This window comes from Hippocampus zosterae, chromosome 13 (genome assembly GCF_025434085.1).
Source record: "Hippocampus zosterae strain Florida chromosome 13, ASM2543408v3, whole genome shotgun sequence".
In the NCBI taxonomy this organism is placed as follows: domain Eukaryota; kingdom Metazoa; phylum Chordata; class Actinopteri; order Syngnathiformes; family Syngnathidae; genus Hippocampus; species Hippocampus zosterae.
Window position 1 is genome coordinate 20,388,927 of NC_067463.1, and position 24,600 is coordinate 20,413,526.

General features: G+C 42.6%; 1 protein-coding gene across 9 annotated transcripts in view; it reads left to right on the forward strand.

Annotated features, from left to right (window-relative positions):
• LOC127612901 (teneurin-3) overlaps positions 1-24,600 on the forward strand; it is a 205,720-nt gene that overhangs the window by 149,003 nt on the left and 32,117 nt on the right. For 6 of the 9 annotated variants that reach the window (XM_052083740.1, XM_052083745.1, XM_052083744.1 and 3 more), the window contains 11 exons: positions 1,619-1,738; positions 4,611-4,743; positions 5,183-5,311; positions 9,925-10,056; positions 10,125-10,260; positions 12,614-12,757; positions 16,501-16,572; positions 17,061-17,238; positions 18,010-18,030; positions 22,208-22,332; positions 22,471-22,578. In XM_052083740.1, the coding sequence (XP_051939700.1) occupies positions 1,619-1,738; positions 4,611-4,743; positions 5,183-5,311; positions 9,925-10,056; positions 10,125-10,260; positions 12,614-12,757; positions 16,501-16,572; positions 17,061-17,238; positions 18,010-18,030; positions 22,208-22,332; positions 22,471-22,578 (1,298 nt within the window). The remainder of the gene's footprint in view (positions 1-1,618; positions 1,739-4,610; positions 4,744-5,182; positions 5,312-9,924; positions 10,057-10,124; positions 10,261-12,613; positions 12,758-16,500; positions 16,573-17,060; positions 17,239-18,009; positions 18,031-22,207; positions 22,333-22,470; positions 22,579-24,600) is intronic. The other 3 variants (XM_052083741.1, XM_052083743.1, XM_052083748.1) reach the window with 1 other exon arrangement.

Consider the following 24,600-nt stretch of genomic DNA (forward strand, 5'->3'; position numbering starts at 1 on the left):
CGATCATGTCATCGGCTTTATGTCCACTTGTTTTGGACACTCGGGGGAGAGCTGTCAACTACTCAGCACCTGGGAATTTGTTAGCCCAGATTGTGGTAGATGTTGGTCCGATCTGGTAGACCCAAATACATTGTTAGGGTTGGCTGGGAACGTCTGACTGAATCCCTTGTCGGAGTTTCAACCCTCAACTCTGGCAGAACTGTTTTGCGCCTCCATTGTTGAGGCAGCCGATCGGAGTTGTGGCTGTGGGGTAGTCAATGCCCGCTGGTGGACAGTAAATGATTCAATCAAGCTGAAATGGAGTCCTATTGGGCCTTTGTGGCCTGTGGGACTCTGGAGACAGCTGACAGGTACCAGAGGAAATGCAAATCTGCACGGGTGTTTGCCCAACCAGTCTACATGTGTTTTTTGGACTTGGAGATGCCATTTGGCCATGTACCTCGGGGACCTCTTTGAGGAGTGCTTTAGGACTACTGGGTGCCGAATCCCCTAAAACTGGTGCCTCTACGACCGGTGTCAGATATTGGTCCGCATTGCTGATAGCCAGTCCAATTTGTTTGAAGTGAGGGTTAGACTCTGCCTCGGCTGCACTTGGTCAACGATCCTGTTCATAACCTGTATGGACAGAATTTCTAGATGTATCCGAGGGATTGGGGGAATCCGGCTTTGTGACCTCAGTATTGTATTTCTGCTTTTTGCAAATTATGGTACTGTCTGCTTCATTGAGCCGCAGTCTACAACTCTCACTGGAGTGGTTGCAGCCGAGTGTGAAGAGATTGGGATGAAAATCAGTACCTCTAAATTCGAGACCATGGTCTTCCGTCGAAAAAAGGGTAGCGTGCCCTCTCCAGGTTGGGGATGAGATTCTGCCCCAAGTGGAAGAATTTAAGTATCTTGTGGTCTAGCTCACCAGTGAGTGCAGAATGGAGCAGGAGAAGTGGATAAAGTGCAGCCTCTGCTGTGATGCAGACTCTGCATCAGTCTGTCGTGGTGAAGAATGACCAGATTTGAAATGTGAAGCACTCAGTTCTACCGTCGACCTGTGTTCCTACCCTTACCGATGGTCATGAGCTGTAGGTCGTGATAAAAACAAGATAACGGATAAAGGCGGCCAAAATTAGTTTCCTCCGCAGCGTTTTTGTGCTCTCCCTTTGAGATAGGGTGAGAAGCTCAGTCATGTGGGAGGAACTCAGACTTGAGCTACTGCTCCTCCACAATGAGAGGAGCCAATCTGGAAGCCTCCTGGACTTCTCCTTGATGAGCTATTTCCGATCTGTCCGACCGGCAGGAGGCCATAGGGATGACCCAGAACACAGTGGAGAGACTTATGTCTAAAAGCTGGCCTGGTAATGCCTTGTGATTCCCCTGGAAGAATTTGAAGAAGTAGCTAGGGAGAGGGAAGTCTGAGCTTCCCCGTTGGAGCTGCTAATTAATTTTCATTAATTTGACAAAGTAATCAATGCACATTTTTAATTAATATTGCAAAAGTTATGCTGTTTCACAATATAAGTTTCATGCATTTTCTTCAAAAGAATGTGAATAATAAAAGAGCAGCCTGATCTTGCAGTCGAAGTTCAGGTGTAGCAAATAACAATGATGCTGATTTCTTCTTTTTCAGCTTGGTGTCCATAATCCGGGGTCAAGTTTTGACAGCAGATGGAACGCCCCTGATTGGAGTCAATGTGTCATTTGTCCACTACCCTGAACACGGATACACTGTCACACGCAAAGACGGCATGTGCGTATATAAGCGTATGATATTCTGCATATTTTAAACTTCAACTTAATGTAAGTGATTTCATGTGAAGCTATACATGAACTCATTCACTGCTAGCCATTTTTATAGCAAACTCCATAATGCCAGCTTTTTGAGCATTTTGACAATTTTTTTAGGACCCACGGACTATAAGATATCCTTTATTTGTCCCACATTGGGGAAATTTATAAATAATCCCTTCTTGAAAGTTCGATTCAACTATTTTCCATAAGCAGTAGAACATAGCATCACTAGATGTAAATGTCAGCCTTTTCTTCCAGAATCCGGAGAAAATGAGCTTTTTATGAAAACGAACATATCAAGCAGAACATTGACATTAACTAGTAGATGTTTATCAGCATCTTATATGTTCTGTTGGAGGTGGTAAATTAGTCAAGGTGCCACTCAGAATGTGGTCAGGGACTGCAGTTGTCCGTCCATGGTGTTATGGCGGCATGTGATTGTTCCAATAAGTGTGGGAGAAGGGTTACATGCACATGTCATCAATTTAAAATGGTCTCTTATATATCTCTGAGTACTTCTTAAATATTCGCCTGCATCATGTTGTCAGAATCATGATCAATAAAATGAACGCAAAACCCATCAGGAAAAAAAAATACTGCAAAATGTAAACCTAACCTCTGTGGGTCACAATTCACAATACTGAAATAATATACCGATACTCTGATTGGTCACTGCAAACAGTGAAGTCCATCCATCAAGAGGCTCTAATTACTCTATAGAGGGTTCCTGGTGTAAAACATGCACTGGTAGCTGTGTTTTGAGCGAGAGAAAAAAAACAATCACCAAAGTTGTCAGTAACAAGATGCTGAACTCATACTGGACAATTTCACTTTTTAAACGGTGCAATACCTAAAGGTGATACCTAAAACTCTATTTTAGCTTTGGGGCTGCCACAGTGCCTCTTCAGCCCCTCCCCTTGAAAAAAAACATGTCTGACGACTACACTCGTCAATGGCTGCGGGCGTTACCTTTTTATCTGACTTGTGTGCTTGTCAAAAGCAGTGACTGAATGTATCTCTGAGACATATTAGCCCGTATTTTATCCTTACTATCAGAATGTAACTCACCATGCGGAGGCCAAACTTCACAGACGCCCGCTATTTTATGACTGTAGATAGCGATCAGCTGGCTACTCATTCAATGTTTGTGTGAACTGCCACCAGTTTGAAAAATAGAAATAAAAAGTAGCAAAATAAATTACAATTTCAAAGGCTTGAGACAGAGACTGCTATTAAATTAATAACTCCTGATCAGTGGCGTTAGCTAACAGTCACCCGCTACCAGTTGTGATGCTGCACATTCTTTATTACCCTTCAACTGTGTGTCAAACACATCAGCTGATGAGATGTGAGTGAATGTGCGAGTGCGTGTATGGAGGCTTAACTCTTTTAAAATTAATTATATTCCCAGTGATACAATCAATCGTTGCGCAACACATACTCAGGTGTTGGGCTGAACAATTTGTCAAATTCAAATCGACTCCACAGTCGCACAGGCAGCAATTCATTTAACGGTACTTCGTCATATGGTGTCTAGATAAGTTCAATGCTTATGGATTTGGAGCTGGGAGTCGCGGCTTGGAGTTTGAAGCGGATTATGTGGGACAGGAGAAGTGAACTAATCTCTTTTCGTCAATGGACGCTACAGCTTCGTGTTTGCTTTCAAAACTTTGCTTATAGCAGACGTGTGCACATTTTTCAGCATGATGTCTCTGATCCACTGGTGAAAGGACACTTTGATCCTCTCCTCTTTCATCTATAACTGCTTCAGACAACAAAGTGTATGCAGAAAAGTGGTGAAGATTGCACGACTGTCTCTGTCCTATGTGTTGTCTTGTGTTATTTTTGTTATTTTTGACTTCAAAATGGCACCGCGAGAGTGGCTGCCTTTCCAGCAGCTCCTATTTTTTTGTTGTTCTACTTCTTCCTTTCATAACTTTGCTGCTGTGAATCTGGAATTTCTCCATTGAGGGACTAATAAAGGTTTTCTTAATCTTAATCTTAAGAAATACAATCCATATGTTAACATATCAGAACCTGCAAAGGTTGAAGAGATAAAGCCGCAGATTTGTTTGCATTAATGTTGTAATCTGGTTTATGATTTGCTGATTTATATTTACTGGTGTAGTAGAATTTTGTGATCCTGTCGTTGTGAACACTAAAATGACTGCCAGTCCAAATGTTTATTAAGATCACAATGTTAATCAAAATAGATAAAGAACTTTTTTAGGGCTTGTGTTTTTATTTATAGCAAGAGGATGCATGCAAAGTGTAAACAGAGTAAAATTCTCTGACATTATTTTTTTTACCTGACATGGTTTTGCTAGGCGGCCCGGTAGTCCAGTGGTTAGCACGTTGGCTTCACAGTGCAGAGGTACTGGGTTCGATTCCAGCTTCGGCCTCCCCTGTGTGGAGTTTGCATGTTCTCCCCGTGGGTTTTCTCCGGGTGCTCCGGTTTCCTCCCACATTCCAAAAAATATGCGTGGCAGGCTGATTGAACACTCTAAATTGTCCCTAGGTGTGAGTGTGAGTGTGAGTGCGAATGGTTGTTTGTTTCTGTGTGCCCTGCGATTGGCTGGCAAACGATTCAGGGTGTCCCCCGCCTACTGCCCGAAGACGGCTGGGATAGGCTCCAGCACCCCCCGCGACCCTAGTGAGGATCAAGCGGCTCGGAAGATGAATGAATGAATGAATGGTTTTGCTATTACTCCCCTATTTTTATTAACCCAGTTGAATGCTCAAATGTTTCATATTCTAAACAACTTTTAAAAATGTCAAACTCATCTGAAATGTTTTTCATTTGAATTATATTCATATTCATTGTGCTGCAGGTTCGATTTACTGGCCAATGGTGGAGCATCCCTGACATTAAGTTTTGAACGTACTCCGTTCTTGACCCAGTACCGAACTGTGTGGGTGCCTTGGAACGTTTTCTATGTGATGGACACTCTGGTCATGAAGAAGGTGAGCTGTGTCCGTGTTCATTACTGGCTCAGGCACAGATGCTTGCCAAGTATAGAATAAGATTAACAATCTTTTCAATTCCACTGTTTTTTTGTTTTTTTTTGCCTTATTGAAAAACTTGCCCATGAAAATGCAGAAGCTGTGACAACAAGACAGTTGCATAAACTCTATTATTCTTGTTAACCCGATAGGACAGCAATTGTGTTGCATTAAGGCGTGACAGAGAAGGCTGGGGGTTGAATATTACAATTTTTGGAAGATTACTTTAAATGGAAGAATGTTTGGTTCGGATTTGAAATTCTGAAGTTGAATCTCTGTAACTTTGTCGACACACCTCATACTGTAGATACCTTGTCAGCGCCGTGTCATTGTGGCATAGTCACTGAAGTGACGATTAATAATGAAAAAACTCTTGACGCACAAACGACTTCTCTTTCAGGAGGAGAATGACATTCCGAGCTGTGACCTGAGTGGTTTTGTCAGACCCGGTCCTGTCATTGTCACACCCCCGCTGTCAATGTTCTACAGAAGCTCCCCTGAGTATGGCCCCATCATACCAGAAACCCAGGTCAGAAATATAAAGGCTGGATTGGACATATGGGGCAAGGATGTGGTCTTGGGTTCTTTCCGTGCACAAATATGACATTTTAAAGTGATCAAATTAAAATGTTAATGGAGAGCAACAAATTAGCTCCATTCATCATGCTTGCATGCCCAACAGTGCATAAACATGATGACATTTATGGTTTTTTTCAGCATATGGTGTTGACTATTCAATGAATATTTAAAAAAAAAAAAACAGGCTCAGAGCAGCTCAAGGTTATGTTCTCATGCAGACATCTGTCATCTGCATTGTTTAATTTTTTTTTTTTTGGTCAGTGTTTTTACTGATTTCCTTCTCTTTAGAGGGACTAAACTGTTTTCTACGCTCCTTTCAACAGGCATTCATCCAAAATGTTTCAGAACAGATTGTTTTTTTTAATTTTTTTTCAGAGGGTGGATTATCGGTTCTCACACAAAGACAATCTATTGATTATGGAATATTGTTTTTTTTTTTTTTTTACCTTTGCGTTTGACTAGATGAGAGCTGAATAACTCCCATGTTATATGAAGTCACACATCTTATCTTATCTATATATATATTGAGCGTCGTCCCGCACGCGGTCTGTCCTTCTGTCTGTCCCTTTTCAAAACGTACCTACTTCACCGCGCCGCTGCGCGCCGCCACTGCGCCGCTCAGGCAGTGGCTCACTACGATCGCGCGGGCATCTTAGCGGAAAAATGTTGTCTACCCACAAGCATTGCAATGAAATTGTTAGTTATTTAGTAGAGCTAAACATCTCTTTATTTTCGCGATAAGCAATGAAGATGAACAAAAAGTTGAACCAAGCAACAACACTTTTGTGGGCCGAAGGCCCACCTTACCAGCCTTCCGCAGGAACTAGCTGATGAGCCGCCCAGAGGGCGGCGAACCAGCTAGTGTATATATAAAAATGGCGAGGTTAATACTGCATTAAATAGGAAGGCTCATTCATTTTCCATGTCTAGATTAAGTTGGTGGGAAAACTCTCCTTAATTGAGCTGCTCAATGTAACAAGCTTGGTTTCAGAGTGATAGGCACACACCCGCCCACGCGCGCGGTCACACACACACACCCACACACACGGGTAGCTATAACAGTTGAGGATTATGTGGCTTTCGAGTGGTTGTTCTTGGAAAGTATATGCATATACCCACACACATGCATACACGCGCTGAGCCCCACCCTGTACCCTGCTTCAAATTGCCCCGAAGGCCTAATAGTACGTTTCAGTTGGCTGGCAATTGAGGGTCATCATGGAGGAATGTCATAATTGCAAACGCACACACACACATACATGTGGGCACACAAGTGTGTAAGAGGATGGAAAGTGGACATAAAGAAAGGTTACACTGTTTGTGTGGGTGCAAATGGGATTGAGGGCATACAACCCAGAGAATTGTATGGATTTGTGTACTCGTCCACCATCTTCTTATGTTAGGTTGTCCGCACGAGCAAATGAAACATATGGTCAAACGATTTGGCTTGCATGCATTTATTGTATAATGTCAAAACACCTGAATTATCCGCCCATCAGTTTTCGACAGCATTTGTCCCCATAAGGTTTGCAAGTGAGCTTGAGCACACCCTGGACTAGTTGCCAGTCAAACGCAGGGCAGACAACAACCATTCATTCATTCATTCATTCATCTTCCGTACCGCTTGATCCTCACTAGGGTCGCGGGGGGTGCTGGAGCCCATCCCAGCCGTCTCCGGGCAGTAGGCGGGGGGACACCCCGAATCGGTTGCCAGCCAATCGCAGGGCACACAGAGACGAACAACCATCCACGCTCACACTCACACCTAGGGACAATTTAGAGTGTTCAATCAGCCTGCCATGCATATTTTTGGAACGTGGGAGGAAACCGGAGCACCCGGAGAAAACCCACGCAGGCCCGGGGAGAACATGCAAACTCCACACAGGGAGGCCGGAGCTGGAATCGAACCCGGTACCTCTGCACTGTGAAGCCGACGTGCTAACCACTGGACTACCGGGCCGCCACAACCATTCATGTTCAGACTAAAAACAATTTAGAGTCCTCAGTGGACCTAGCATGCATTTTTGGGGGGGGATGTGGGAGGAAGCCAAGGTACCCAGAGAAAACCATGCAAGCACAGGAAGAAAGCAAGCTTGAACTCATGCTCCATTTTTATTTGACAAGTTTATGTGACTGCCTGTGTGAAGTTGGAGGAGAATGAACTTGTGGGCAAATGGAAAAACGCATGAGAGGAATGATGATCAAAAGCACATGCTCAGCTTCGGTGGCGCTAAATCCATTAGAGAAGAGGAGGAGCGTGGTGAAAAGGCCTGTTTGAAAGGGGATGCAATTTCTCTACAATACACACTCGATATGTGGCTAATGAAAAGGCATCGGTGCAGTTATAAAATAATACAACAGATGTCATTAAAATAGATCAAGGAAGGGCAACTTGGATGATCGTGAGGTCCACACATCGTTTAGCCATCCAGCAATTGCCACATTGGGAGCATGTTGTACTGGTTGGTGCAGTGAGGGATTGAAAACAACTTTCTCTCAGGCACTTCCACTTTAATGCCGCCAAATGAAAATGTTTTCTCGGGCCCAGTTTAGTCATTAGAATGAACAGACAAACATTTCTCCACGAATGATCTTGTGAAAATGATAAACATACACGCACAGTAGAACCTCAATTTACGAACGTCCTTGTTAATTCAAGCTAAGCACAATATTTTGGTATTTTGGGGGAAAATGTGCTTCCCCTTGCAGTGAGACTCAAACAGTGACCCTCCATTTCAAAGCCCTCTCAGTTGAGCTACTGCTGCTTAGTGCTTGCATTGTTTCAATTTTTTCTCATTTTCTCAATGGCTTTGTAAGACGGTTGCCCTTACATTCCAACAGCTCGGAGTTATCCAACGACTGTCATCCCAATTTATTCTGTTTTATATAGCTGCCAAGCAGAGGTGGCAAATCCAGGTCTGGAAAGTAAAAACCCTGGCAAAAACAAGCTCATTTACCTGCCGGTTGGGTAGAAGCATGTGTGGCTAAAGCCAAACTGTGGCAGTTTTTTCTTTAACTTCCCGGACCTGGATTTGCCACCTCTGCCAATTGCTTAACCCCTTCAGGTCCCACACAAGGTGACATTCAACTCTTGCTGTTACACTCAATAAAACCCACACATGCAGTGAAAGAATGAATTGCATACTTAAACATATGCTAATATGCATTCATTCATTCATTCATCTTCCGAGCCGCTTGATCCTCACTAGGGTCGCAGGGGGTGCCGGAGCCCATCCCAGCTGTCTTCGGGCAGTAGGCGGGGGACACCCTGAATCGGTTGCCAGCCAATCGCAGGGCACACAGACGAACAACCATTCGCACTCACACTCACACCTAGGGACAATTTAGAGTGTTCAATCAGCCTGCCATGCATATTTTTGGAATGTGGGAGGAAACCGGAGCACCCGGAGAAAACCCACACAAGCCCGGGGAGAACATGCAAACTCCACACAGGGAGGCCGGAGCTGGAATCGAACCCGGTACCTCTGCACTGTGAAGCCGACGTGCTAACCACTGGACTACCGGGCCGCGCTAATATACATTCATTCATTCATTCATCTTCCAAGCCGCTTGATCCTCACTAGGGTCGCGGGGGGTGCTGGAGCCTATCCCAACTGTCTTCGGGCAGTAGGCGGGGTACACCCTGAATCGGTTGCCAGCCAATCGCAGGGCACACAGAAACAAACAACCATTCGCACTCACACTCACACCTAGGGACAATGTAGAGTGTTCAATCAGCCTGCCACGCATGTTTTTGGAATGTGGGAGGAAACCGGAGCACCCGGAGAAAACCCACGCAGGCCATATGAACACAAAACACTCAAAGTTTTGCATGGCTTCTGTATTTAGGGCTGGTGAGTAAAAATGAAAGAAGTCACTCGTCGGTGTGCAATAAAAATGTAGCAAAATGAATGAATATGAAAGTCACTGTGAATATCAACAGGTCAAGGAGGTGCTGGCATGCTGCGTGTGTCATGATCAAAATCAAAGCAGGCCTCCTGCTTGTCCTTCACCTGCAGGTGCACCTGATAAAATATGTAGTTGAACATGCCTTCAAAGATGTAGCACAGTTGAAGACTCTCCCCCGCTGTTTAGGTGACATTACTTGAAAGGCTGTTTCAAGTGCAGCCAGATTTCATTACCAACAGGACGTGGCCATATTTTCAACCAAAAATTAACAGCGTGGCTCCCTCTCACTATTAATTCATCTTGAATCTATGGCATGCATTATCTGAACAGCTTCATCCTCATGAGGGTTGCAGGCGTGCTGGAGCCTTTCCCAGCTGTCTTTGAGCAGTAGGCGGGGTACACCCTGAACTGGTTGCCAGCCAATTGCAGGGCACACTTAGACAAACAACCATTCACTCACAATCGCACCTCGGGATAATTTAATTAACCTGCCCTGCATGTGTTTGGAATGTGGAATGAAACCGTGGGATGTATCCAGAGAAAACCCACGCAGGCACGGGTACAACATGTAAACTTCATACAGGTGTGTCGGGGGCCCTGAATCGAACTCATGACCTTTTGGCGAACATGCTAACGAGTTATTTTAATCTACAGGTTTTACAAGAAGAAACCACAATCCCTGGAAGTGATCTCAACCTGATCTACGTGAGTTCAAGAGCTGCAGGATACAAGCCAGTCCTGAAAATCACCATGACACAGTCATCAATACCTTTTAACCTGATGAAGGTGAGATATGAAATGTAATTTGTCAAGATATATTAAGGAAAACATAGCTTACCTCGTCCCTTCTTTAGGTTCATCTGATGGTGGCCGTGGTGGGACGTCTCTTCCAAAAATGGTTCCCGGCTCAGCCAAATCTTGCTTACACCTTCATTTGGGACAAAACGGATGCTTACGGCCAACGTGTTTATGGACTGTCAGAGGCAGTCGGTAAGTTTATTGCTCAAACTTTTTTTTCTGATCTTGCAAGGCCCACAGAATATTTGGTTTGAATGCCATATAAACATGGAGCCTCCCAAATAAAGTTGGACTCTTTTCTTGCGGCAGAAAAAAAATGCTTTTTATCTTTTTCCATTCTTCAACAATCGGCATCACAAAATGGCAAGTTTCATGAAAATGGCGATTCCTGGGCAAAAAAAACGGGGAAAAGGTGCTTTTTGTAAACGTATGCATTCAAGCACGTGCGGCATCACTGCCACCTACTGGTCGCTTTTTTACAAGATTTACAATGCAAACGGCTTATTCTCATTCACAGATTGCATCAGACCCTCCTCCTCTTTATGACGCAAAAACAAAACACTTAGACGTACAAGTACGTCCTTGGTAGGCGCAGCATAATTTTAAAAAGACGTACAAGTTCGTCTTGTGGAATCAAAGAGTACCTGCTTTGTTTTATAATAGAATCGAAATGGCAGAATCAGTAGCTGGCAGCTTCAGCAAGATTCAGTGCAGCATGTGTGTATGTGTTTGAGGATGACAGCTTGCACACTGATTTGGCAGGAGTCCCACCCTTGACATTACAGCTCTGAACAAAAGTCTTATCAAACTGTGTGTGTGTGTGTGTGTGTGTGTTTGTGCGTGTGTGTTGGGGGTGTGCACAATGAATACCCTATATACTCTATATATACCCTACCCTATATACTATATATACCGTATATATTTATATATTTGTGTGTCATATATAGTATATATTAGAGCTGTCAAACGATTAAAATAGTTAATCAAATTAAAAATGCAACTGTCATAATTAACTCAAATTCACTGAAAATTAATCGTGATTACTCACGCATTTTTGATCGTTTCTGAATTTCCTTTTGTATTTTTTTGTCCTATTTTCCCCCCATTTTAATGCTCTCATCAATATGGATTCAAGAATCGGTTTTCTATGTGAAAAATGCAAATATTTACTGAAATAATTTAGATTTTCAGTTTTACATAAACATTTTTCACTTGGAACAATAATTCACACATAATCTCTCACACAATATTACTGTCCATCAACAATGGTGAAAAAAATATTTTGTCACACAAAAGCTGCTTTAACAGCTCTTTAATCAAAACAGAGCAATATAACATTATAAAGTGCTCATCTAAGGCAAACTAGTACTCAGCCTATAGTGGATTTAAACCATGGTTGCATACTTCGTTTTTCTCAAGTTTGCTTTGAACACAGCAGTAAGGCTATGTTGATTCTCTTGGTCCTTCTTGTGCGCAAGTCTCTCTACGGTTTTGTGTAGACATCATTTTGGATGACTACACTTGGTTCGATGACAACACTGGAGACGTTTTATTTTTGCTAGGTCGCTACCACTGTACCGCTGGACTTTCGTTGTCATGTCACCGCCTCTGCGCACCGTCACTGTCAGACGAACAAAGACAAGCTCCACCTGCTTTATTTATAAGGACACAGAACACTGTAACCTTCCACACAAAATAGCTCCAAAGAAGTAACAATCGCTTCAGTGGCATACATCGTATTCGATAGGCTGCCTGCTCTTTATTCACCAGAGGCTCATCAACCTAGTCTCTTATTTTTCTCCCGAAACAGTGTCTTCTCCCGCTTGGTATACTTTCGCCTACTCCGCTACGGACAATCTCTACACAGCTTGTAATGGAGGCTCTCGCTGGCAATCTGTAGTGGAGTCGTTAGATGCAATGAGAATGATTTCATCTTGAGTCGAGCTGTGGACAATATTGACAGGCTTGCATGCAGTATCCATACATTTAGCTATGGCTTCGTGTCATCCATTTTCTTCGCTTTGAAAGTATCCATAGCTGTCTGTCTCAGACGAGGGGGCGGAGTACTCACATCAGCTGTGTGCTTGGCCATTAAGTGTATTTCAGACTCGACGTGCTGATGATAGCTCAGTTTACGACTGCAAAACATCCAGGTAACTTTGGTCTTGTCAGTGAAACAATCTCGCAACTTTTTAAAAGTAAACTTTCCATTCATAGACTCTTTAAGTATCTGTTTTCGGTGTCTCGCGCTGCCGTGGCTGGCAAAATAGACATGCGCGTGGACTTCTGCAGCGCGCTTGTTTTGTTTCGGGTGTATTTATAGAGCAACGTAACATCCGCTTGTGACGTGTGCCGCGTTAATCTCGCGAGAAAAAATCCAGTTAAAATTCATTTAAATTAATGCCAATAAAAACGCGCTAAACTGACAGCTCTAATATATATGTATTGGGGGGGTCATTTGGTGGGATAACGCAGGTCCATGCGTTACCTGAATAACTGAATAACCAGCTGAATAACTGACCCTGAACTCATGTTTGTCTCTTAGTGTCGGTGGGATTTGAATATGAGTCTTGCCTGGACCTGATCCTGTGGGAGAAGAGAACAGCCGTTTTACAAGGCTACGAGATGGATGCTTCCAACATCGGAGGATGGACTCTGGATAAACATCATATTCTGGATGTACAAAACGGTGGGAGGCTTGATCGGAATCACATCAGCTGAATCACATTTCGTACATCCATACTGTATATTTGCATTCAGTACATACTGTCCGTACATTGATTCATTGATATTTAGCAGCAGTGGTTCAATTTGTTAGTACTGACAAACCCAATTCCAATGAAGTTGGGGCGTTGTGTTAAACATAAAAACAGAATAAAATATTGAGCAACTAATTACTAATCTATCGTTGGTGCAGATGCAGTGGTTACAAACTACTTACGAACATCTCTTCATACAAAATGTCATACAAGTTAGGGAACATCTCACCAGGAAACTATTGCCTCATGTTACGAAAGAAATTTCAAGATATGAAAGTTAAAAATGCAGTGTGGACTGCTAGTCACAGCTGCGAGTTTCCTGAATGCAACATATCTACAGTTGCTCTGCCATTGGCTATGGCCTAGCATCTTTCTGGCATCTCATTGGCTAAGAGGGACCTCTATTGTACGTGTCTATGTGTGTAGACAGCTAGCTAGCTAGCTAGCTAGCTAGCTAGTTAGCTAGATAGATAGATAGATAGATAGATAGATAGATAGATAGATAGATAGATAGATAGATAGATAGATAGATAGATAGATAGATAGATAGATAGATAGATAGATAGATAGATAGATAGATAGATAGATAGATAGATAACATGGGACTAAAGAGGGCAAAAAAAACGACGAGGATGCAGTTAAAAGTTAAATGACCATCATTTGAATTCTTTACTTTATTTTTGGTTTTTTTTTTACATGATGCACTACTCTCATTTATTGTGCAATAATCTAATTGTAACATGTATTTGTTACATATTTTGATGTATTTTTATGTTTTAGAAAACATTTCTGTCTGAATTTTGAGGGGGGGCTTGGAACTGATTAGGGCATTTACATGGAAAATGCGTCTCGACTTTCAAAATTTTCTAGTAAAGAAATTTCTTCTGGAACCAACTAATTTCATAAGTAGAGGTACCACTGGAATCCTTTTAATGTGAACAGTAGCATTAATTATCGTACAACTTTAAGCGTGCTATTATCAAGAAAGTTCTTGAGAGCTTTAAAGTGTCTATTGCTGTGCAATGTTGATCAAAGACTGTGGGATGTTCCAAAACAGGAGTTTGATGAGCATTCCTCAACTTGTCTTTTTTACCAGCTGTCCCAGCTATTTTGGAACGTGTTGCAGCCATAAAATTCAAAGTGAATGATGATTTGCTAAAAAAAACAATAACATTTACCAGTTTGAACATCTTGTCTTTGAAATTGGGTTTGTATTTTGGATTGGACGGCTAGAGTTACAGACCTTGCTGTGGATGAAATTTGCAGTATGTGGAAAATACAACCATTTGTGGAGTGGTTATAGTCATGCTGATCAAGGCACAAGAAACCTTTCACAGTATTTTCAGATGTCGCAGTACTCCTCACTGCCCACTTGCTTGCTAAGTATGTGCTCTCTTTATGTTCCTGGTGTGATTCATGTACCGGTAATATAAACACGTATACAGCTAAATACAAGGCTGTTCTTTTTAGAGCTAGTTTGTATTTCGGTGTCAACAAGTTGTCGTGACAATCACTTTAATTACTTTCCAGTCAGGAAAAAAAAAAACCCTCTATATCATTAACTGTTTAATCTAGCATGCAAGAATAAAAGGATGAATTTAATTGCAGTTTAAAATAATTTTAATCCGAGTAGTTGTCAAACTGATTGTTTTTGCACAGGCTTTAATCAACGGAGCGTAGGAGAGGTATTATAAAAAGTGTGTGTGTGTGCGTGTGCGTGTGCGTGTGCGCTTCCAAACCCCTTATCACATTAATGTAAGCAATGTTTCAATAAATCTTTATTCTTGACTTCGGATTTCAAAACTAGATATCCACCAATGTATTGTGTGCTTTATATGTGGAGGTGATTTATATGGTTTCACAAAATTCACAGTCATAACGGCCCTCCAATGGAAAACCGAAACTACAATGTGGCCCCTTGACAATAAATGAGTTTGACAACGTTAGTGTACACATTTGGTTTTGAAAAAAAATCAAGATTAGCAGGTCAGGTCAAGATCTGTGATCGGTGATCTTCCAGAAAATTTCATGTGCTTCTTCTGTTAGTAACTATAAAAGGATCATTTTCTTTACCCATTTATAATGTTTCTTTTGTATTCGTGAGATGTTGTTTTACTTGTCTAATTGTTTTAATTTCCATATAAATGCAAATGACATTTTGTTTGTTGCTTTTAATGAAAAGGACATTTTGATTGGGAAGCTACCATATTCTGGCCCTTGAGGATTTGTATTTGAGTGTGTGTGCTCCTCTTTTTGTCACCTCATCCATCCTATTGCTCTTCATCCCTCTCGCACCACTTGTCCTCAGGGGCTTTCAACACCTTGTCACCCAGTTCACTGTGTGAGTGCATCTGAATTTAGGTTTTTAGATTGGGAGGGATTGAGATCAAGGTCACGTACATTTATTTCGAAACATGTTCATTCAGAGTGTGGCAAACACTGCACTGCCCCCACTTAACACAGCTGGAGAGGGTTTTTTATTTATTTATTTATTTTTTCGATTTGAGCACTCCTTTAGTTCCTCATCTGTCTAACTCACCCAAATAGACACACACATACACACACACACACACACACACACGCGCATGCCCTTTTTGTAGTCACTTGAATAGTCGATGTCATTGTGGACTGCATGCGGCACAGCATGGGTGCATCCTTGTCAGCTGTGCCTATGGTAATCAATCAACACCTCCTAATGGAAGGAGAGATGAAAGGGGAGCACAGAGTAGAGGGAGGTGTCCCCTGGGATCGGCAGTAATGTTATAGACTCTCGATATCAAAACCATAAGACAAAGTCACTGAACAAACAGTTGAGACGAGAGTAAGCAAAGCAGTCATAAAGATAGGGGGATAGAATGGAAGGAAGGAGGCAAATGAATGAAGGATGCAATGAAAAGCAGAAGGAAGCAGGAAAGAATTGAGAAGGGTAGGGGAATGGGGAGCAGGAATAAAAGAGCAAATTTCAAGAAAGTTCAAGTTACGATCAATAACAAATAAGGGAGCAAACCAATAGAGGATGGAAAGAGGAAAGTCAGAAGTATAATGAAGGCGAGCCGCCAAGTGGCTGCCAGATTTGAATCATTTGGCTCATTACAGGAGCTTAATCTTTTATGTCTTACTTGGAATAACAAATGCATGATATTTTTTCACCATTTAATCTTCTTATCAGCCATTTAAATTTACCACGTTGCTAGACCTCTGCTCCACATTTTGAACTCCTCCGTTTGCCCTCGTTTTGCCATCTATATATCTATCCATCTATCTGTCTGTTTATCTACCTATCAGCCATCCATACACACACACACACACACACACACACACACACACACACACACACACACACACAGACCGGTTTATGTGATTTGTGGGGACCACTTTTTAGTTCATCACTTTCGGGGACCACCCTTTCCAAATGACATACAGCTCTGCAAAAAATCAGGGATACACAAGGTGGTGGTGTTAGCCTATAAACACCTTTAAATATCAGAATTTATGAACACACACACACACACACGCACACACTCCTTGGGATGCACATCACATTGTGGACAACTGCTGATTCAGCTAGTACAGATAACACCTTAATGGCACTGGCACTGTCAAACTATATTCATTGTATGTGAACCCCTCTTATGCCCTGTGTTCTTTTCAATGTTTTATGTGTTTACCTTAGGTATCCTGTACAAAGGCAACGGTGAGAACATATTTGTTTCCCAACAACCTCCTGTCATCAGCAGCATTATGGGTAAGAAAGTATTTGCGTGTTTACTTGTACTACAGTTATAAACATTGTTGTTTTTTTTTACCAAAAACCAGGGGTCAGCAACCCAAAATGTTGAAAGAGCCATATAGGACCCCCCCCCAAAGGAAACAAATGCTGTATATATATATTTGAGCGATATTAGCCTACTATCAAAATGAGTAAGTTGGCTCCAAATACACAATGAGCCTTCATGATTTTCCCTGCACTGCATCCTGTAGAGCAGTTAATTTAAATTTTAATCTTTGACTTTATTGTTTTTGTCGGTGGTTTGCCTTTTTATAATATCCGTTTTCAAGTGTTAGCGTCCTGTGTTCGAGTTGTTGAGGGTGGGGAAACAACTGTCAGTCACAGCCTGAAGCGGACATAAACGGTTACCCAACACAAAAATGAGATCCTCAAGCTTTTTTTTCCTGAGACAATCGAGTTACTCAAAGACTCGTTTCACCCCTAATTCCAACATCTTCTTGTAGGAAATGGACGTCGCCGTAGCATCTCTTGCCCCAGCTGCAATGGGCAAGCAGAGGGTAATAAGCTGTTGGCACCTCTTGCTCTGGCATGTGGAGCTGATGGCAGTGTGTATGTTGGAGACTTCAACTACATCAGGAGGATCTTCCCCTCCGGGAATGTTACCAGTGTGATGGAGCTCAGGTAAAAAAAAATTAAATTAAAAAAAAAAATCTTAAAATCTCACTCAAACCAGTTTCATGTCAGTGCACACAAGTCATGATTGAGATGATTTCACCTAAGATTAGACATCAAATCAGTATGTTCTTTTTCGTCGCAAGATTACTAGGTTTGACCAAATATCGACTCACAGTGGCCAAGTGCCTGCTGAGCGACGCTCCGCCAGCATTGTAGCCTTTTCATGACAAACTTTGTTTTCTTAATTCACAAACAGTGTGAAACCTATACAAAATAGAAGAAAAGAGAAAAGACAGTGTTGCTTCTTTGCATATGTTATTTGATGAAAATAACAAAGGCACAAGCATCGGTTAGCAATGCCAAGTGAGTTCACTGCTCTCAAACTTGGCCAAACCTTTTATAGCAATGCGGTCGAATTCACTGTCCACTCTGAAAAATACAATGCTCCATAAAATAAAAGGCCCAGTTGGAGCTTTGAGAGAGACTTAAACTGAAAATAAGCGGTGTGAAAAGATACTTCACAAATAGAAGGGCTCATATTCGTCACCAACTCGTCACTCAAAGCCATTATGTTGTTTTTTTTCACCGTGATAATATCTGCTGTGGTGTTGCTGTTTTTAACATGTCATTTTAATATTTGTATCTGTACGTGTGAGAGAGAGTGCATTTTCACTTGTTTTAGTCGACTAGTCAAGACAGCGTCTATTAATGGCAATGCCAACTGTTCTCTAATTCCTCTTTCCTCTCTTTCTCTCCCTTTGCTTGCACTATAATAAGAAACAAAGATTTCAGACATAGGTAAGCGTGATTAATTCCTTATATTCTACTAACAAAGCAGAGTCCTTCTTCTATTATGTTGCGTTTTTCCTGAAACAAACGATCATGTTTTCATCCCTGCAAGAATTCAGCACAATGCAGTTCTACTACTGGCCCCTTTATTCAATTCGTTAAAGGTGTTGACTCCTTCAAAAAATAAATGCCTCTCTCCAAGTAGATTCTCCAGGGAAAAGGGCTAATAACTGTAATTCTTGCATATCATGGACACTACGTATGCTTGGCGCACAAAAACGAAATATGAACTGCTTAGCTCAAATGATCTAAGCTAGAAACTACTCAGTGTAACATTTCAGATTCGTTTGGTGGAACATATGCATGAGTGCACAAAAAGTTCAGACAAGCTGCAATTCATTTAGCTCAGTTGAACAGCACCTATTTCTTCATACATTAAACAAAACAAAACAAAAAACATGGATGCACAATCAGCAACGGAAAGTGGTCTCCAAGTGCTCACACTTCAGTGGCCAATTTGCCATCATCTGCTCATGGGGATCTTCTTGCAGCTTCTTTTAAAGGTACTTTGCGTGAGCTAGTCTCATGGATGGATTCCGGCGAGTCCTTCCGCTATGTAGACCGCGCAGTTCTCGTGCGATAAATTTAGAGGGAAAAGATGGGAAGCTAACTCCATTGGATGGAAAACAACGCAGCTGTGTTCACACCTACAATGGTGCACAAACGCCCCCTTCTGCCTGAGCCTGTCAACCAAAATACCAAAAGGAAGAAAACTCCACCCATGCATACAGTTAGCGATACATGTAAATATAACCCAGAGAATGCTCTTCTGTCCAATTCCATTAATTTCTTCATAAAGTTAGTAGCTCACTGAGTAGCAATTCGTCAACTTCTGACAAATATTGACCAAAATCAGGGTGTGGTCACGATGCTGAGGAAGCATGGCCTGCCACAGGAGGTGCTACGACAGTTCTACACGGCAGTCATCGAATCAATCCTGTGTTCTTCCATCACGGTTTGGTTTGGGGCCGCCACAAAAAAGGACAAAATCCGACTTCAACGGACAGTTAGGACGGCAGAAAAAATCGTTGGCACCGCCCTACCCACTCTTGAGGACTTGCACAGTGCAAGAATCAAGACAAGGGCACGGAAAATCCTCCTGGATCCCCCGCACCCTGCCCACCACCTTTTTCAGCCACTCCCCTCAGGCAGATGCTGCAGATCCATGCGCACCAAACCCAGTAGAGACACTTAAACAGCTTCTTCCCTCTAGCCATTAACTCCTTAAACAGTCACTGACATAGTCACTCTTCTTGCACCACAAAATGGTACTACAAAACTACTGGTTACTCTAAAATGGTTCAATGATTTTGTTGTTTACGATGATACTAGTGCAGCGTGTTATACCGGAGACAAATTCCTTGTGTGTTCTACATACTTGGCCAATAAAGATGATTCTGATTCTGATTCTTTTAGCGATGCTTGGAAATGTTTGAGAAAGTGTGAAAAAGATCTGGTCACTATTTTCGGACATTTGTGACTATTGCCAAGATTAGCAAATATTTTCCATACCTTTATCACTGTTTGGGAACATTTGTGTCTGTTTGCCAATTCCAGGAGTAGCAGGCAAATCTATGGACCCAACAATGATGACAAGGTGCATGAACCTTCCCCAGCATTCAGTGTTCTACTGTCCTCCGTCAAAAGATGGATATGTTATTAGCACAACAAACATTATTACTTCCATGTTGGTGCAGGCCTTTAGATTTCTCTTTCACGAACTGCTTCTCCACCTCTCTATTGCTATTTTTGCGCTTAACCCTTTCAGGGACAGCGGTTACTACATTGGGCAGCTTATCATGTTATCAGGTTACAGGGTGCATGAAATGCTTATACTCATCCCATCAGCCATTTAAAAACTACTTCTCGATTCATTGGCATGATGATCAATGTGGGGAATGACGGCTGGTTTCTCACTGCGCGGCGAAAGCGAGTGAATCCTACGCACGAATGTGTCAGCATGTATTTTAACCATGGTCACGTGGTCTCAAGCATTGGCGAATAACAAAGAACTTTGGCGACACATCTTCTGACCTGTTTACAAATGCTTAATGATTGTTTCTCTAAACACTTTTACTGACATAAATTGTTATGTACATTATTTTCAACTGGCATTTCTTACTGGTAAAAAAAAATCTACAAACAGCATACATATTCTATAATTCATTCATTCATCTTCCGTACCGCTTGATCCTCAGTAGGGTCGCAGGGGGTGCCGGAGCCCATCCCAGCCGTCTCCGGGCAGTAGGCGGGGGACACCCTGAATCGGTTTCCAGCCAATCGCAGGGCACACATAGACGAACAACCATCCACGCTCACACTCACACCTAGGGACAATTTAGAGTGTCCAATCAGCCTGCCACGCATATTTTTGGAATGTGGGAGGAAACCGGAGCACCCGGAGAAAACCCACGCAGGCCCGGGTAGAACATGCAAACTCCACACAGGGAGGCCGGAGCTGGAATCGAACCCGGTACCTCTGCACTGTGAAGCCGACGTGCTAACCACTGGACTGCCAGGCCATATTCTATAATGCATACTACAAGTAAAATGCAGTTACAAATGTATAAAATACAAAATGGTCGCTTACAAACACATTACCCAGTTACAGTATGAGCCCTTATGTGAGGAAATACATTAAAAAAGTAAAAGTCCGACAGTTTCTTTAAAATGCAGTCATGCTGCACGTTGGCAAAATATTTAGATAATCTCATATAAGATGAATTTGGGAAACTAACAATGACAACACTCCAAGTTGCAGTTTTATGGACAGTGGGTTTTGTTTTGTCCTCCTCAGTCTTATTTTTTTTCCTGTCTATTTCTAATCTTGACAAGTGTTGCAGATAAAGAGTCTATTTTTGTGTTGTCAGCTCAAGATGAGTGGCACAGTCATCACTTTAGCAGCAGCCTGAAGCCAGGAGAGCGAAGGAGAGACACAGATTGAAGGAAGGAGTGACAGCAGGCTATAGATAGTGCTGGTTGTGGTTCACGGTCTTTCTTTTTTGATGTATTGATTGTCTATAGAACGGCTTTATTCCCACCGTCTTGATGAATATAGTTCAAGAAAACACTGTGCACAAGCATTCTTGGACAGACTGAATTGAAAATAAATAAAGCGCAATTTATCTTGAGCTGTAATTGTGTCTGACTATAACGTCTTCAAAATAATTTTGATACTGTTGATGCTTTTAATTAATGAAATTTAGTTCAGGAGGTAGTATAAAGGTGATTAATTTTATTGCTTTGTTAACTGTAAAATTTGAGGTGGCCCTCATTGTGCCAGACTAATAATTATTCATTCATTCATTCATCTTCCGAACCGCTTGATCCTCACTAGGGTTGCGGGGGGTGCTGGAGCCCATCCCAGCTGTCTCCGGTCAGTAGGCGTGGTCACCCTGAATTGGTTGCCAGCCAATCGCAGGGCACACAGAAACGAACAACCATCCGCACTCATACCTAGGGACAATTTAAAGCGTCCAATCAGCCTGCCATGCATGTTTTGGAATGTGGGAGGAAACCGGAGCACCCGGAGAAAACCCACGCAGGCCCGGGGAGAACATGCAAACTCCGCACAGGGAGGCCGGAGCTGGAATCGAACCCGGTACCTCTGCACTGTGAAGCCGACATGCTAACCACTGGACTACCGGGCTGCCCTAATAATTATAATAATATTAATAATAATAATATTGCTGGCGGATTGCCAACACTGCTCTAAATCGTCCCTAGGTGTGAGTGTGAGCGTGGATGGTTGTTTGTCTATATGTGTGCCCTCCAATTGGCTGTTAACTTGTTCAGTTGGTAACTGAAACTTTGAAACTAGTACAAGTACAAATGCAATAAGCTACGAATGAAGTATACACTTAGTGGTGAAACTGCCAATGCAGGAATGTACTGCCAATGCAGGAATGTGTTATTCGGGTAAATTTGTGTACAAGCCTCTGAATACACACGAAATGGACATGTGTTTTGTTTGGTTGTTGAGTTCATATCGATCGGTGTTCCTCCAGATAGATTTACTCCCCTTAAAATCTTGTTGGACAAGGTGAGGGAGTTGAATCCAATGACATTATGCACCATTGTCCTAAACCAAATCTTTGTTGTTTTTATCCCGTACATTCCCTCTTAGCAACAACCCTGCCCATCGATATTATCTGGCCACTGATCCAGTGACAGGACAGCTTTATGTGTCAGACACCAACTCACGACGGATCTACCGACCAAAGAACCTCAGTGGTGCCCGGGACCTCATCAGTAAGTCCCGATTCTATTTGCCTCCTGGCAGCATGCTGTTTCAGTCATAAGAAAGATATACAGGACTGACAAAATATTTTAGTTATTCCGAGACATCAGATAACATTACGTTTATTGTGTGCGTGTGTGTTTTTTAAGGTAATGGGGAGGTTGTGGCTGGCACCGGTGAACAATGTCCGCCGTTTGATGAAGCACGGTGTGGAGATGGAAGAAAAGCCACAGAAGCTCAGTTACTGGGGCCTAAAGGTACACACACATACAATTTCACATCTCGGAGGTTCCACTGGCTACCCTTTTCTCGGGTTTCTGGGATGTACGCTACTATTTCGGAAATGCATTCGGCAGCATAAAGAAAATGCAACCGTTTTGTTTGTCTGTTACACTTAATCGGATTCAATGTAATGCATATCCACCTTTTTTTTGGTCAATCTCCTTCCTCCTTGATGGAATTTCTGGCGGTAGGTGCTAGCAAATAAATAGCGGACCTAGGAAGCTGTAAATAGTCCCTCCAGCGTCTCCTCTTGATGGCCTGTGCCCAGAACTCTTTGTCATGGCTTTAGGTTTTCGTGGTAGTGGTGGAATAATGTGGAGGGTCCAAGCACAGGAAAGCAGTGAGGCAAGGCATGAGTGCACTACGTGTAGTAATTTGAATACATCAATAAAAAGAGCAAGAGTAATTCAAAGACTCACCACGGTGGGAAGGAAGGAACCATGATGCTAAAACAACAATTCATAGACAGACTGAAAGACATCGGGGAGCTAAATACCAACAAATTGATAAGACCATGAGACACACTTCGACAAGACAGAAGTGTCTGGAAAAAGTTGATTGATATGCACAAATAATGGTGCTGACCAAGGGGCACGGAAAAACATGAAATAGCAAGAAACAAAACTACAATTTAATCTCAAATAAACACACGGATCAGGAGACTATTCAGCAGGGAGGAGTTCAAGAGGCGTCTTAATGCCCAAGCCATCTTATCTGGCTGGTCACTGCAGAGGAGCAGTGGCGCGAGTCTGAGCCCCTCCCGGATGACTGAGTATCTCACCCTATCTCCAAGGGGAGAGCCAAGACATGCCATGGAGGAAATTCATTTTGGTCTCTTGTATCCATGATCTTGTTCTTTTGGTCACGATCCACTGATGGTCACCAAAGGTGAGTGCGGGAACATAGATCGACCAGTAAATGGAGAGCTTCACCTTTCGACTCAGCTCCTTCTTCACAACAACAGACCGAGAGAGAGTCTGCATCGCTAAAGATGCTGCACCGATCTGCCTGTCGATCTCCTGCTCCATTCTTCGCTCACTCATGAACTAAAATCCAATTTAAAATTATTCTTATTATTCAAGTCAACAAACATGGCGGACGAAGACGATGCAGTGGACATAGTTTGTGATTTGCAGAGAAAAGGCAATTTAAAAAGAAAAGGTCTCGGTCAAAGGAGTGGAAACAGCGTGAGCACAGACTCTCTGTTGTTACATGACTGTTTTGATTTTGAATTCCCCACCGTGGCATGGCCTGCCAGAGGAGGTGCTACGACAGTTCTACACGGCAGTCATCGAATCAATCCTGTGTTCTTCCATCACGGTTTGATTTGGGGCCGCCACAAAAAAGGACAAAATCCGACTTCAACGGACAGTTAGGACGGCAGAAAAAATCGTTGGCACCGCCCTACCCACTCTTGAGGACTTGCACACTGCAAGAATCAAGACAAGGGCATGGAAAATCCTCCTGGATCCCCCGCACCCTGCCCACCACCTTTTTCAGCCACTCCCCTCAGGCAGACGCTACAGATCCATGCGCACCAAATCCAGTAGACACTTAAACAGCTTCTTCCCTCTAGCCATTAACTCCTTAAACAGTCACTGACATAGTCACTCTTCTTGCACCACAAAATGGTACTACAAAACTACTGGTATACTCTAAAATGGTTCAATGATTTTGTTGTTTACGATGATACTAGTGCAGCGTGTTATACCGGAGACAAATTCCTTGTGTGTTCTACATACTTGGCCAATAAAGATGATTCTGATTCTGATTCTGATTCTGGGTGATTCCGCGTTGCCTCGTCACCTCGTTTTTTGATTGGCTGCACGTCACTGTCAACAGGCTGCGTGCACACGACACACAGTTAACGGTCACGCCAAAATAATCAAAGCTGGCCAAAAAGTCCTTCCCTCCGGTCGATTTAAGTCTGAACACACCACAAGCAACAGGATTATTTGCTAAATGTATCTTTTTGGGTACTCGGAACATCCTTACAG